Source organism: Lepidochelys kempii, chromosome 4 (assembly GCF_965140265.1).
Source record: "Lepidochelys kempii isolate rLepKem1 chromosome 4, rLepKem1.hap2, whole genome shotgun sequence".
NCBI classification, from domain to species: domain Eukaryota; kingdom Metazoa; phylum Chordata; order Testudines; family Cheloniidae; genus Lepidochelys; species Lepidochelys kempii.
This window is the reverse complement of record NC_133259.1, coordinates 115,634,494-115,649,707: the sequence shown is the minus strand read 5'-3', so window position 1 is coordinate 115,649,707 and position 15,214 is coordinate 115,634,494. Positions and strand designations below refer to the sequence as shown.

The 15,214-nt window shown below is 42.1% G+C and overlaps 1 protein-coding gene across 6 annotated transcripts in view; it reads left to right on the top strand.

Moving 5' to 3' along the window:
* EVC2 (EvC ciliary complex subunit 2) overlaps positions 1-15,214 on the top strand; it is a 169,200-nt gene that overhangs the window by 128,157 nt on the left and 25,829 nt on the right. For all 6 annotated transcript variants that reach the window (XM_073342528.1, XM_073342529.1, XM_073342527.1 and 3 more), the window contains 2 exons: positions 8,556-8,783; positions 13,165-13,376. In XM_073342528.1, coding sequence (XP_073198629.1) covers positions 8,556-8,783; positions 13,165-13,376 — 440 coding nt within the window. The remainder of the gene's footprint in view (positions 1-8,555; positions 8,784-13,164; positions 13,377-15,214) is intronic.

Sequence of the window (15,214 nt, the reverse complement as noted above, 5' to 3'; positions counted from 1 at the left end):
AGAGTTCTCCCACTGACTTTAGTGGGGCCAAGATTTTACCTTTGGCCTCTTGTTTCAAGCTGGGCAACCTAAAATTGAAGCACCCCTGTCATAAATATAAAGAGAAGGGTAAACCCCTTTGAAATCCCTCCTGGCCAGGGGAAAGCTCCTCTCACCTGTAAAGGGTTAAGAAGCTAAAGGTAACCTCGCTGGCACCTGACCAAAATGACCAATGAGGAGACAAGATACTTTCAAAAGCTGGGAGGAGGGAGAGAAACAAAGGGTCTGTGTTTCAGAGTAACAGCTGTGTTAGTCTGTATTCGCAAAAAGAAAAGGAGTACTTGTGGCGCCTTAGAGACTAACCAATTTATTTGAACATGAGCTTTCGTGAGTCTGTCTATATTCTGTCTTTGCCGGGGATAGACCAGGAATGGAGTCTTAGAACTTTTAGTAAGTAATCTAGCTAGGTACGTGTTAGATTATGATTTCTTTAAATGGCTGAGAAAAGAACTATGCTGAATAGAATAACTATTTCTGTCTGTGTATCTCTTTTGTAACTTAAGGTTTTGCCTAGAGGGGTTCTCTATGTTTTGAATCTAATTACCCTGTAAGGTATCTACCATCCTGATTTTACAGGGGGGATTTCTTTATTTCTATTTACTTCTATTTTTATTAAAAGTCTTCTTGTAAGAAAACTGAATGCTTTTTCATTGTTCTCAGATCCAAGGGTTTGGGTCTGTGGTCACCTATGCAAATTGGTGAGGCTTTTTTATCCAACATTTCCCAGGAAAGGGGGGGTGCAAGTGTTGGGAGGATTGTTCATTGTTCTTAAGATCCAAGGGTCTGGGTCTGTAGTCACCTAGGCAAATTGGTGAGGCTTTTTACCAAACCTTGTCCAGGAAGTGGGGTGCAAGGTTTTGGGAAGTATTTTGGGGGGAAAGACGTGTCCAAACAGCTCTTCCCCAGTAACCAGTATTAGTTTGGTGGTGGTAGCGGCCAATCCAAGGACAAAGGGTGGAATATTTTGTACCTTTGGGAAGTTTGACCTAAGCTGGTAAAGATAAGCTTAGGAGGGTTTTCATGCAGGTCCCCACATCTGTACCCTAGAGTTCAGAGTGGGGGAGGAACCTTGACAACCCCAAATTAGTCATTTTGGAAATACCTTGTCATATTGCAATACTGATGTCTGAAAAGTAGTAATATAGAAGCTATCCTCAACAGTATAGTACTTTGTCCAGCACCCTTTCCAAAAAAGACTTAGCCCATTGCAAGTCAATATGCTCGGGCTAAGGGTAGGTCTGCAATGTAATCAGAGATGAGACTCTGATTCAGACAGGAGGGAAGTTACTAGGGGTTCCTCAAGGATCAGTCTTGGGACCAGTCTTATTCAATATTTTTATTAATGACCTTGACACAAAAATTAGGAGTATGCGTATGAAATTTGCTGACACGCTATGGGAGGCATTGTCAATACAGATGGGGACAAAACATTATACAGGAAGTTCTGGGTGGCCTTGAAGATTGGAGTTGCAGAAATGGGATGAAGATCAATTGTACAAAGTGCAAGGTCACACACTTAGGATCTAATAGGAAGAATTTCTGCTACAAGGGGGGCTCATCAGTTGGAAGTGATTGAGGAGAGAGACCTGGGTGTGTGAATCACTCTCAGGATGACTAGGAGCCACCAGTGTAATGCAGTTGTGAAAAAGGCAAATGAAATCCTAGGATGAATGAGGCATTTCCAGTAGTGATAGAGAAGTATTTAATATCATTTACAAGACATTGGTAAGACCTCACTTGGAATACCGTGTACTGTTCTGGTAGCCATATTCAAGAAAGATTAATTTAATCTGGAACAGGTGCAGAAAAGAGCTACTAGGATGATCAGGGGAATGGAGGGCCTATCTTATGAGAGGATACTGGAAGAGCTTGGCTTGTTTAGCCGAGCAAAAAAGAAGACTGAGGTGACATATGATTGCTGTCTACACATAAGTTAGGGGAGTAAATACCAGAGAGGGTGAAGAGCTATTTAAGCTAAAAGACAATGCTCGCACAAGAACAAACAGATATAAACTGGGCGTGAACAAATTCTGGCTGGATATTAGAAGGTTTCTATCCATCAGAAGGGTGAGGTTCTGGAACAGTCTCTCAATAGGAGTTGTAGGGGCAAACAACGTAATTAGTTTTAAGAGCGAGCTGGACACATTTCTGAGTGTAATTGTATGATGGGGTTATTTGTGATGGTAGGGGCAGGGCTCGATATCCCTGGGGATCACTTCTGATTATAATCTTGTTTCTGAAGCTTATGGCTTCAGAGTTTCAGCCAGCCACCAGCAGGGGTCAGGAAGGGATTCTCCCTCCCCTCCCAACCCGCATGTATTCTGAGAGGATTTATTTTATCTCCTTCCTCTAAAGCATTAGGAGAAGGCCACAGCTGGAGATGGGACATTGTGGGGTTGGTCAGGGCCTCTGAGGTGGCACTGAACATTCTCTTTTTCTCAGACACTTGGCTGGCTGGTTCTTGCTCACATGCTCAGGGTCTAACTGATTGCCATATGTAGGGTCGGAAAGGAATTTTCTCCTAGGTCAGCTTCATGGTGGACCTTGTTTGTTTGTTTTTTCGCCTTCCTCTTCAGCATAGGGATGCGGGTCACTTGTCAGGATTATCTGGGTATATGTCACATAATTCTTTCCCTGCCATTGCAGGGGCTTTGGCCTCTGGTGCATCTTAGTCTCTCCTATACTCTGCCTGTGGCACATAATATTCTAGTTTCCTGTGAATTGTAATACTCTAGTTTCTTTTCAGTTGGATTAATGTGCAGGTGCTGAATGGTGCTATACAGGAGGTCAGACTAGGGCCTGGTCTACACTGCAAAATTAGGTCAACATAAGAACATCAGAATGGCCATACTGGGTCACACCAAAGGTTCATATAGTCCAGGGTCCTGTCTTCTGACAGCGGCCAATGTCAGGTACCCCATAGGGAATGAACAGACCAGGTAATCACCAAGCGATCCATCCCCTGTTGTCTGTTCCCAGCTTCTGGCAAACAGAGGCTAAGGACACCATCCCTGTCCATCCTGGCTAATAGCCATTGATGGACCTATCCTCCATGAATTTATCTAGCTCTTTTTTGAACCCTGTTATCATTTTGGTCTTCACAACATCCTTTAGAAAAGAGTTCCACAACCATAAACTGTGTTAGGTCGATTTAATAATGTATGTGTCTACACTGTTGAGTCCCTTCCACACACCTAAGTGGCCTGTAAAATCTACTTCTGTATTCCACCTCCACGAGAGGCATTGTGCTTGTCAACATGGGGTTAGTGTAGACACTGCGTTGTATAATTTGAATGAATTGGCCTCCAGAAGGTGTCCCACAGTGCTCTGCTGTGACCACTCTGGAGAGCACTTTCAACTCCACTGCACATCAGTCAGATACACAGGAAACAACCGCTCCACTGTTAGAGCTCTGGGAACTTTTAAAGGTTCAATTCCTGTTTGATCTGCGTGGAGAGCTCATCAGCACAGCTGGAGCACATGGAGACTCAAGGCTGGAAATGTGCTCCAGCATGGAATACACAAGAGGTTCTGGATCTTATTGCTGTGTGGGGAAAAGAGTCTGTGCAGGCAGAGCTCTGATCTAGTGGTCCCTTGTGGCCTCAAACTCCATCACCACAGCATATGTAGACACACCTGAGTTAGCTTTGATCTATCTAGCATGGGTACGGATAGCCGTGAAGCTGTGGCAGCACAGGCTAGCTGCTCAAGTACATACCCAACTCATGCTGCCGCAGCTTATCTGCTCTTGTTATTTGAGCTAATTACATCAGAGCTCTCTACATGTGCTGTAACCACACTTCTGATTGCAGCATAGACATATGCTAAGAAAACGTTCAATTTTTTTTCCTGGGTATTGAAGTAAGGCACAGTCCTGCCACCTGGCCTTTCTTACACAGCTAGTTCATAAGTAAGAGTATCTTGAAATAACATTCTGAATTTTGAAAGGAAGTTCGCTTTGACAAGATAAAAATTCTGATTCATGGTGGAACTGGCTGTCTTGTATAATCTAAATCAAAGTCCTGATTTGCATGATGTTTTGCGGAAGTTTTTATCTTTATTTGATTTCCTATCAGGGCTGCTGGAATGCAGCATACATCTCTGAATGCTCATGAACTGCAGAATTGTGAGGATATGAAAGAAATGGTAAAGTTATTAGCATTTCAATGGAAAGCATTGCGCAGAGACCAAAGGACCTCAATTCCATTTTAACAGGTTTCTTACCTTTCTGCAAAGAATATACAGACTTTTCTATTGTTTGAGTCCTCCCTTATACAAACCGAGACATAAAAATGAGAAACGGGTATGTCTGGGCCCAGACTGAGATACTTGGGCTGTTCTCCAGATACCAAAGGCAGCTCAGATTTGTCCACAGAGCTCCAAGGTTTGCCCATGCACTTTCCACTTTCTCTTCCATTTTCTACCACAGTAGTTCAGCAGTCCTGCTTTAGTCTTTAGCATCCTGGCTTTGCACGATAATTTGGGGGGCAGGAGTGAGCAGTAGTCTTCCCACTCACTCGCTCCTCCTGCCCCCAATCCTTCTTCATGTATGAGATGAAAAATTGTGGTGGGGGGATTGTTGCCTTAATGAATGAGAGCAGCTGCTGAGGTACTTCCCTTCTCCACTCTGGCAGAGACAGTCAAATAGATCAGTAGAAAACAAGCCCACATAGTGCACGCACCATGTGTAAGGAGACCGCAGGAGCCACAACAGGAGGGCTCTGCCGCTATTATTCCCAGCCTGCAGACCCTTGCTCTGCCAGGAGGAAGGTGCTGAGAATATGGACTTACTTGTTGGGCTTCCCACACCAGTGGATGTGCTCTGCAAGGGCATGTCTGTCCTTTTCAGCCCATAGGACTCAGTAAACTGGATTGTCCCCACTGGTCAAGGCCTCTCCAAAGTAAGTCTAAAAACTTCCCCCAATGTCCTAGTCCAGTCTGCTTCTGGAGGAGAAAGGCCCAGGTCCCATCGCAAATTCTTTAGGGTATGTCTACACTGCGATAAAAAACTCTGCTGCACAGAGTCTGAGTCTGGGTCAGCTGAATCAGACTTTGGGGCTAAAAACTGCAGTGTATATGTATGACCCACCTGCAGGGTCTGAGAGCCTGGCTCTGACTCGAGTCCAAATATCTACACTTCAATTCTATTGCCCAGCGAGCCCAAGTCAACTGACTTGGGTCAGTCACAGCCGTGTCGCTGATCTTTTATTGCAGTGTAAACATACCCTAAGTGGACAGTGGAGCCATTTAACATCATTTTGGAGTCTCCTCCTTCACAAGAGGAGTATCTGGGGGGTCTCTGAAGGACGTTTCCCTCTGCTTCTTCCTCTGCCAGTACTGAGACCTACTATGGTTATGTTTGGTTTTTTTAATGTGTTTCAGTATTGTAAAGAAGCATTTGTGCAGCTTGGCAATTTCCCCCCCATGTTGAGCTGTCTGCACCATTGTAAACATCTGACACACTCCAGCTGCCCCTTTGCAAAACTGTCTGATCTTCTTGAGATGCACACAGGTATAGAGAAAGTATCGACTGCACAGTTGGAAAAAGATTATCATGAAACAACTCTTCTCTATTCCTGTCACGGAAAAATGTGGTAAACTGAATATAGGGCATAAGCAAAGACAAAACAGTACCAACCCCACGCATTCAAAAACCATGAGCTGGGCCCCAAAATCATGCAGTTTTTAAAAATAATAAATGTTGCATTCTTTTTGTTTTCCTTCTGGTAAATTTTTCAAGCTTTTCTCCACAACCATGAGGATTTAAAATTGTATTATTTTAATAAAAACCTAGATTCCTCTGTAATCACTGGATTCCAGGAGCTGGGTTTTTAATGAAAAACATCAACAATCACAAGACTCACAATGAAACCATGGGAATTGACAACACTGTATCACCACAGCCAGTCCAGTTTATTTCAAAGTAAACTTCCCTGATAGTCTAGAACCAGAGTTTATATTTGGTCCCATGTGACCATCAAAATCGAGGCCCTCATAAATTCCACAATACTGTGAAATTATGAAAGCAGCATTTATTTTAAGCCTCCTTTTCATTTCTGGGCCACTAGCTAAGAGCTGCAGAATCTACAGGTTCTGTGGGGAGGGAAGGGACAATTTCATATTTTCTAGATATCTTCCCCATTTTTGCTTTGTTTTATTGTTTAAGATAGAGATTTATATTGAATAATAATATGATTAAGATACATTTTTCTGTCTGTTAAGGCAGAATTATGCTAGTAATATCTAGAAGGTACCTGTTGCATGCACCTTGCCTCTTTAACAGGGCTTTGTACTGCTAGGCTTAGTTGATGATGGTCAGAAGAATTTTCTGCAGATAACTTTCTTGCTCTTGTGTTCAAGGTCATCCCATATAATTCAGTGGAAATTTTAGATAATGTCACGTGAATCCTCTTGAATAAGATTCGGTTAAAATCACATTTTGAATTTAGCTTTATAGATTGGATAACAAAATTTGAATGATATGCAATCCACTCTTGACAGCAGTCTTGTCAGTAATAATGCCAGAGAAAAATTCATGTGCATCACATTATCTGTGTGTCATTTTAGGGCTCTGAAAAACCTTGTGACAGTCTGTTAAATTATTCTTAAAAGGTAATGAATGGGGTTAATATATTGTTTAATATAATTATGATTAGCATAAATAGACAGGTGATATAGTTATGAAGTTTGAGAATAACTACGCCTTGTCTCTGTTCATTAGTGCAGAGATAACTAGGGATATAAAGCCAGTTCCTCAGCTAGTGTAAATTGTAATTACCATTGACTTCAGTCTAGGCTTCAGGTTATTCCATTGTACACCAGTTGAGGATCAGGCCCATAGACTCCTTCGCATGTTAACACACAATTCCCATTCCCATTAACAGGAGTGGTGGGCTCACCAAAAGGAGACAATCCAACAAAATGTCTTATTGGGGAGAAGGAAGGATTTATATTAATTTGAAACATCTTGGAATTAATTAGCTAACTTTAAACAAAACTCCTTTGAAATACAATAACTTTAATATTTTATAACTTGAAACTTTTATGATGCCTTACATCTGAGAATCTCAGAGCACTTCAAAAGCAATAATTGTGTCCTTAGATGATGATGATTGATTAAATCATTGGATTAGGAATGTATTATTCCTGTTTTACAGACAGGTGAACATACATAGAGAGATTAAGGCCCAAATATTCAAGTGTCTGGTAATTTGAAATGCCTCAAGTGTTGGGTTCCTGACTTAAGATACCAAGCTCCTGATTTTGGAGGTGTTGAGCAGCTCCCATTGACTTCAATTGATTTTTTTGGCAGCTATGAAAATCAAGGCCTCCATATCTATTGTGCATCTGAAAACCTAGGCACCAAAAGTTAGTGGACAATTTTGAAAATTTGGACCCATGTGAATTGCTCAAAACCATAAAAGAAGACTGTGAGGCAGAAATTGGTCTAGAATTCCGATCTCTTGATTCCCTGTGCTTTAACCACAAGATCGCTGTCTCACACACAATACCCAGAATTACTACTAAACTTGGGTATTTTCTGAACGTATCCATTGTTAGATGAAAAAAACCTTCTCTGACATACTTTTATCCACTAGACGTTGGATCTTTTTTTCCCCATTATCTGTACTGTGGCATACACAGAGATTTTTTAGTCTCAAGTAAGGCAGAAATAGGAGAGAAGTAACCATCTGAGAACTGAATCCAAGTCAAGGTAATTGAACAATCCCATCCCACATGGTGTTGCAAAGAAGCAGACATAGGCTAATGCAGGCATGGGGAAGAACATAAATATGTTCAAGGTTCCAGACATGGCTACCGTCAGGTACCATAATCACTGGTGGCAATAAATTCATCCAAAACGTATTAAAGTTTTTGAGATGTCTCCTATGAGTCTCCCATTCTGCAATAGTTACTTTATGTTTTTATTATTTGTACTACACTAGCACTGGGAGGCCATGGTTGTGCTAAACTAAAACACAGTCCCTTCCCAAGAAAGCCTATGGTTTAAATTTAAGACAAGAGACCGCCATGGATGGGACAAAAAGACAGGGAGAGCACAGGGGACTGTCCTACACAGCAATAGAAACAGTAAAAGTTTCAAGGTTCTGCAATGATAGTAATGCACTTAAAAAGTTGTCACTTACCTTAAATACCGATACTTCAGCATTATGCAGTGTTTTCCCAAGTATAGTGAATTGTGGGACTTACATGAAATTCCGAGGCAATGTTATCTAAGGCAAACTTACATATATGACCACTGTAGCTAAGAAATCTGAATTTTGTTTTAAAGAAAACAACTATTTTAAATAAAATTAATATTTTTATGTGTTGAGTAATGTGTAAGCAATGACTGTTCTTTTTCTCTCTCCTCCTCTTCCCCCCACCCCGGATAATTTCCTTGCATATTATGTCAATCGTGTGGCAGCCAAATAATTATATATTTTTGAAAACCCTAGAAAAGCTTATCAGGTTTTTGTTGATTTTATTACATTTGGTGTTTCATTATTGTCCAGGTCCATAATGAGCTGCTGCTTGAAAAGGAGCATCAGTTGCATTCTCGGGAGAATAAACTTGGAGAGTCCATTGCTGCTGTACAATTCCAAAAGACTGATAAGAAGTCCAGAACATTGGAGATTTACACAGCTATCATAAGTGTACAAGCTTTGCTTCTGGAAGAATTGAGCACATCAAAAATACTGTCAGAGTCAGAATGTACCCAGATTTTAGAGGCACATAGTCCTGTAAGTAACAAAGTGCTGAGAAGGGTAAACTGTTCATGGGCCAGATCATCAGCTAGTGTAGCTTCATTGACTGCAATCAAACTAGGTTGATTTATACCAGCTGAAAATTTGGCCCATTATTTATATAGCTTTGGCAGGGTGTGTGTGTGCATTTATATGAAATCTTTATGTGAAAGAAATACAGATAAAAAGTTACAATACTGTTTAAACAGAAGATATTAATATTATAGCTAGAAAGATAATATTATTTATTATTTGTATTACAGTAGCACCAATAGGTCCCAATTGATATCACAGCCTCTCTTGATAAGATGAAGTAATATTTTTAATGGGTAACTAACTAATATTTCATTCTCTTGATCAAACAGTAAAGGGCAGGGGAGTAACTTAGAGCGAAGACTGGTAAATAATTTTCATGACCAGCTTGCAAAATTTGTCACATTTGTGGTAGTGAGAGCTATGTGATAAATTGCACAGTCATCTGATAAGCTTGAGTTATTGTGCACACAGAGTATATCCAGTCTATCTCTGGCGCTCTCTCTCGTTGTGCATGTGCACACAGTTTAAATAACAAAAACTTCAGAAAAAGCTTTTGCTGCCTTTTGTCAAATTTTTACAGATTTGGCAGTTTCAGAATCCTGTTGGGTTTTTTTAGTTCTATGCTATATAGTCATAGGGAAGTATGGGTTTGTTTGTCTCCCATTTGTGACTATCAAAGTGGGAATTGGCAGAGCACTGAAGCAGAAGAAACAGAATGGGTTTTTAAAAGTTAAACCTTTTTGCTAGAGGGCATCATTAGACAGATATCACTGTGAAAACTCCAACTTAAAATTTAATACTGTCCTCTCCAGAGAGCCTTTCTTAAAGTGACAGTATGTTAGTTTAAACATGCTGTTCTGAGTTTGTTTAATCAAACAGTGTATTAAAACTGTAATAGCTATGTACAGTGACAAGAGAAATAAGATCAATGCTGATAAAGCATTAAAAGTAATTTCATCTGGTTTACTGCCTATTTTGAAATCTTTGCTGGGATATCTACAAAAAAGCCATTGTTGTGCTGAGACCACTGTCTGTCTTGCTGACCAATGATATTTCATTGTTTCCTTGTACTTCTCCATCTGTCTGTCTGTGTCCCTCTGTCTCTTATGTTATACTTATATTGTAAGCTCTTTGGAGTAGGGGCCTCCTTTTTGTTCTGTGTTTGTACAGCGCCTAGCACAATGGGGTCCTCATCCTTGACTGGGACTCCTAGGCCCTGCAAAAATACAAATAATACAATAATTACAACAGTGTAACAGGATGCAGAGACACTACCCGGTTGCTAATACACAAAGGGTTAACTACAGCACTTGCACAGGTGTTCAGAGGAAGGGGTATAAATAGGGCTGCTGGAGACATAGAAGAGAGAGAGAGAGAGTAGGTAGGTTTCTTATCCAGGCTGTGAGTGCTGGGTTGAGCCCTAGATTGGGGAAGTTTCTTTTGGTTACTATTTGTGCTTATGCTACCTGTTTTGCTTGGTTTATATAGATTGTCTCCTGCTGAATAAACTTCCCTGCCTGGCACGATATTTTTTAAGGTTTTAGAAACCTGTTAATTAAAAACCACTAACACCACATCAGATGATCGCTTGTAACTCTATTGATGTTGCCATTCAGTAGAACAAATTAATGGTTAACTGTACGTTAACTTCATTAATCTCTCTACAAATAGCATGTTTTTATTTCCAGCACTAGCAGTTAGTCTGCATTTGTTATTTGTGTTATAGATGTGCATAGGGCCCCATTGTATTAAGTGCTGGACATAGATAGGGTGACCAGACAGCCTGTTTTTAAAGGGACAGTCCTTTATTTAAGCCCTCCTGCAGATGTTCTGACTTTTTCTTAAAAACAGGCAAATTGTCCCATATTTTCTGTCTCTCCACCTCCCTCCCCCATGCGCCTCCACCCCTATCAGTACTGGCATACCCTGCTGCTGGCCAGATCCATGCTCACCAGCCTCCTGGCCACCAGTGGTGAGTGTGGCGGGGGGAGGGGTCCAGTAGCTGACAATGAGGGTGGGTGTGCAAGGCTGGTGTCGGGGTGAAGATGTAGTGTGCGGGGCCGGTCGCTCCCCCCTGCTGGTCCGCCAGTGCAGCCCCCACTGTGTGCCAGATCTTGGCCAGCGCTGCATGTATCAAAGCCCTGCACAGCACTGGCATGGGGAAGCCTCTCTGCCCCCCAGCTAAGCTCTGGAATGGCGGGGGGAGGGTCAGGAAGCGATTTCCAACGCGTTCAACCCCCCCACCCACCCCACGAACCTGCAGGCTCCACAGCAGCCCCTGGGGCAGAGGCTTAACACCCTCTTCACACACACACACCCCGCCCTGGGTTCTGCCCATGGAACAGCATGGAACTGTTCTGTCCCCTAGGCACCCTCCCCTGCTGAGTCACCTCTCTGGCTGGATTCGCTGAAGCCCCTGCAGTCAGGTTCCCTGGGCTCTGATGCACAATGCATCCTTAGGGCTTAACCCCTTCCTGCCCATGCTGTAGATGGAGGCAGGTGGGTTACATCAGTGGCCAGCAGCAACCTAGAAGTGTTAGGTTTCACAGTAACAGCCGTGTTAGTGGGTTTGTGTGTGTGTGTGTGGGGGGGGAGTTTGAGAAAACCTGGATTTGTGCTGGAAATGGCCCACCTTGATTATCATACACACTGTAAGGAGAGTGATCACTTTAGATAAGCTACTGCCAGCAGGAGAGTGGGGTGGGGGGAGGTATATTTTTTCATGCTTTGTGTGTATAAAAGATCTTCTACACTTTCCACAGTATGCATCCGATGAAGTGAGCTGTAGCTCACGAAAGCTTATGCTCAAATAAATTGGTTAGTCTCTAAGGTGCCACAAGTACTCCTTTTCTTTCTAGAAGTGTTAGCTGCCTTTCAACACTGTGCATGTGGGCAGGAAGAGACAAGCTGCTTCCGGCCACATGGAGGGCAGGGGGGGGGGGGGGAGGGAGAAGAGATGAGTTCTGCAAAGACATGGGCCAGGTCATCCCTTCCTCACCTCCTCCTCCCCTGCAGCTGGAAGCAGCTCCTGTCCCTTCCCTCCCGCACAGTGCCAAAAGGCTGCTGCTGGCCACATTCTGGTGTGAACCCTGGCAGAAATTTGGGGGGCGGGGGGGCATGTGACCCTGCACGTCTTTCCATGTGTTGCCTTGAGAAGATGTGGCGCCAGGTACCAGGAAAGACAGGTGTCCCGGGGACCCAAACGGGCATGGAGGGCAGAGAGTGCCGGGCAGGAAGGGTCGGGTCGATTGGTCATCCCCCATGTGTGAGAGAGGTGTGTGGGAGTGTGTGTCACCTCTCCCTGAGTGAACCCTAAAGCCTTAAAGATAAGTAGGTAAATAAAAAGAATCCAACTACACAGTATTTCTTTTTAACAGGGGCTTAGTCAACTTGATGTTAATTTGACTATTTGTACTGCATAGTTCTGATTGATTGCCGTTGAACTCACTTGAATGCGAGTAATTTTACCAGGTGTCCAGTATTCAGCCTAGGGAAATATGGTCACCCTAAACATACACCTAGTTAGGGACAGTCCTTGCCCTTATGATCTTAGTCTTCGCAGAGAAAGCATACAAAGGATGGGAGAAAGGAAATATTTATCTTCTCTACTTTACAGATCGGTAACAGAGGCACAGAGATCTTAAGTGACTTGGCCATGGTCAGAAAGGAAGTCTGTGGCAGAACTAGGAACTGAACCCCATCTCCTTAGTCCTAGTCTAATGGCTTAACCACACAGCTATCCTGATTTCATATTAATTATACAGTTAAGACAAGGATTTTTTAAATGACACTATTAAGCTAGGTCTCCTAAATAATTTCTGGGAAGGGTTCTTGTTTGAGTGTAGAGATATTGTTTTGTTACTCTGATTTTGTTATGTTGAGTAGTGGTATATATTTTCCAATTTGAAACCTATTTAGTATTAGTAGTAGATTCAGCATAACTAAAAACTGTCTGCATGAATTTCTCACATTGTGTTTCAGTAATTTTACCCTGCTTATAAATGAGGTAGCTGTCTGACCTTTCAATCTTAGCCATATGGATATTATACATTCCAAGTGTCTCCTACATTGCAACGTTTCAGACATATTGCCCTTTAGCACAGCAACGATTTACTGATATCTTTAAGCATTGTTCTGATGCTCATTGCATACTAGTCATGTTTAGCGAAGCCATCACAATGAACTGGAAAGTGTAGTGATCACAAGCGATTGGGAAGAATGAGTACAGAATAAAGTAATATTGCAAACCAATGATGCCATCTTTTTCTTGACTCCAAATGAAAATTGTTCTTCCAAGGTGAATTGTGAATTGTTCTTATCATTGTACATTTTCAAACTCTAGGAGATTGAAGAACTTGACAGAAAGTTGGAATATGAAATGTTACATAAGGAGACGGCTCAGCAGCAGCATCTATTGAACAGGCAGAGATGGACTTCAGACGGATTGGGATTTTCAGATGAAGTTGTGGAAATGAATGCAGAGAGACAGGTGTCTGCTCTGCTGTATCAGGCATTGAATAAGTGTAAGCAATTAGTAAATCTTCATCGGCAAAGGTAAGGCTTTTTGGTATTAAGTATGACAGCCTTTTTCTATATCTTAGTCATTGCAAGCAGTCTTCAGAGAATGTAACATACCATATCGAACCAGCAAGCTAAACATTCATTCTGTAAACACTTCAGGGCAAGGGTTTTCCTCTTCATGAAGAACACCCTTCTCTGCTGGGGAATTCTGGGCACCACTGCAATATACCCATTAAATAATAATAAATCTGTTGACTGTAAAAATGTATTTGAAATGCAGAGCCTTACCTTACAATCAGTCTCTTTGGGATCAACCAGTGGGCTAATGCTAATACCCCACATTATCAAGCAGGAGACCAGGGTTGGTTCCAATTCAGTCAAGCTCAAGAGAACAGAATGAAAGCCATAGTCTCTGGGAAAATGTTTCCAATCAAATGCAAACCACTTGAATTTCAATTCCACCACCACCCTGCATCCATTTTGCTGCACATTGAACATACTTTTCTGTTATGAGTGTTGCTTAGATAATCAAATTGTTCTAGTGAAAGAGGCCATTTTTAGTTACCACCATGAGCAAAACCACCATCTTTTAAAGCAAAGATTTTTCTGCAACAAAAATGTAAAAGGTTTTTTATATTTTTTATGTGGTAATAGCCATCTCGACAAAAGTGTCACAAAGCAAACTGGGTGAGATTTTTGCAAAATAAAATAATATATGTATGAATCACAGAGACCTGCAGACACACACATGCTTTGAGTTTCATGTCGCACTATGAGAGAGAGCTTTGCATTACTAAGTAGGTGTCACTTGGACTGATTTGTAAGGAGTGGCATTGACAGGCTTCAAAAGGAGTCCTGTCCTCTGACTTCTGGATCAAGAATTTCAGATTGGGTCCTTTGCAGCCTGGGGTATGTGAATCCCCAGAGCTATTTTAATTTTTAAAGGGCCAGACCACAGTGGGCTCTAGAGGAATGTTTCTATGTCTTGCTGCAGAAGACTGGGGAAAAAAAGTAGGTAGGTAGGTCATTACTCTCCCTCCAGCCCCAGAAGTCCAAGCAAACCAGTCAGCAGGCCCTTTAAAGAAAGAGTAAATAGAGCAATCTAACTTTAAAACTTGGTGGAGGCAAAAAGTGTCCAACCCAGTTCCAAATGACTTAGAAAGATTAAAAATTGTCTTTAGGCTTGCGTCTGAAAAAAGAAAATAATCAGTTATGAGTGAGCAGCTCTTAGCCTGAGAAAACTCACAACCTGATAAGTAAAAAGAAAAGGAGTACTTGTGGCACCTTAGAGACTAACCAATTTATTTGAGCATGAGCTTTCATGAGCTACAGCTCACTTCATCGGATGCATACCATGGAAACTGCAGCAGACTTTATATACACACAGAGAACATGAAACAATACCTCCTCCCACCCCACTGTCCTGCTGGTAATAGCTTATCTAAAGTGATCATCAAGTTGGGCCATTTCCAGCACAAATCCAGGTTTTCTCACCCTCCACCCCCCCACACACAAACTCACTCTCCTGCTGGTAATAGCCCATCCAAAGTGACCACTCTCCCTACAATGTGCATGATAATCAAGGTGGGCCATTTCCAGCACAAATCCAGATTTTCTCACCCCCCCACCCCCATACACACACAAACTCACTCTCCTGCTGGTAATAGCTCATCCAAAGTGACCACTCTCCCTACAATGTGCATGGTAATCAAGGTGGGCCATGTCCAGCACAAATCCAGGCTTTCTCACCCCCCCCCTTTTTTTTTCTTCCGTGGGACACACACACACACACACACACACACAAACTCACTCTCCTGCTGGCAATAGCTCATCCAAACTGACTACTCTCCAAGTTTAAATCCAAGTTTAAC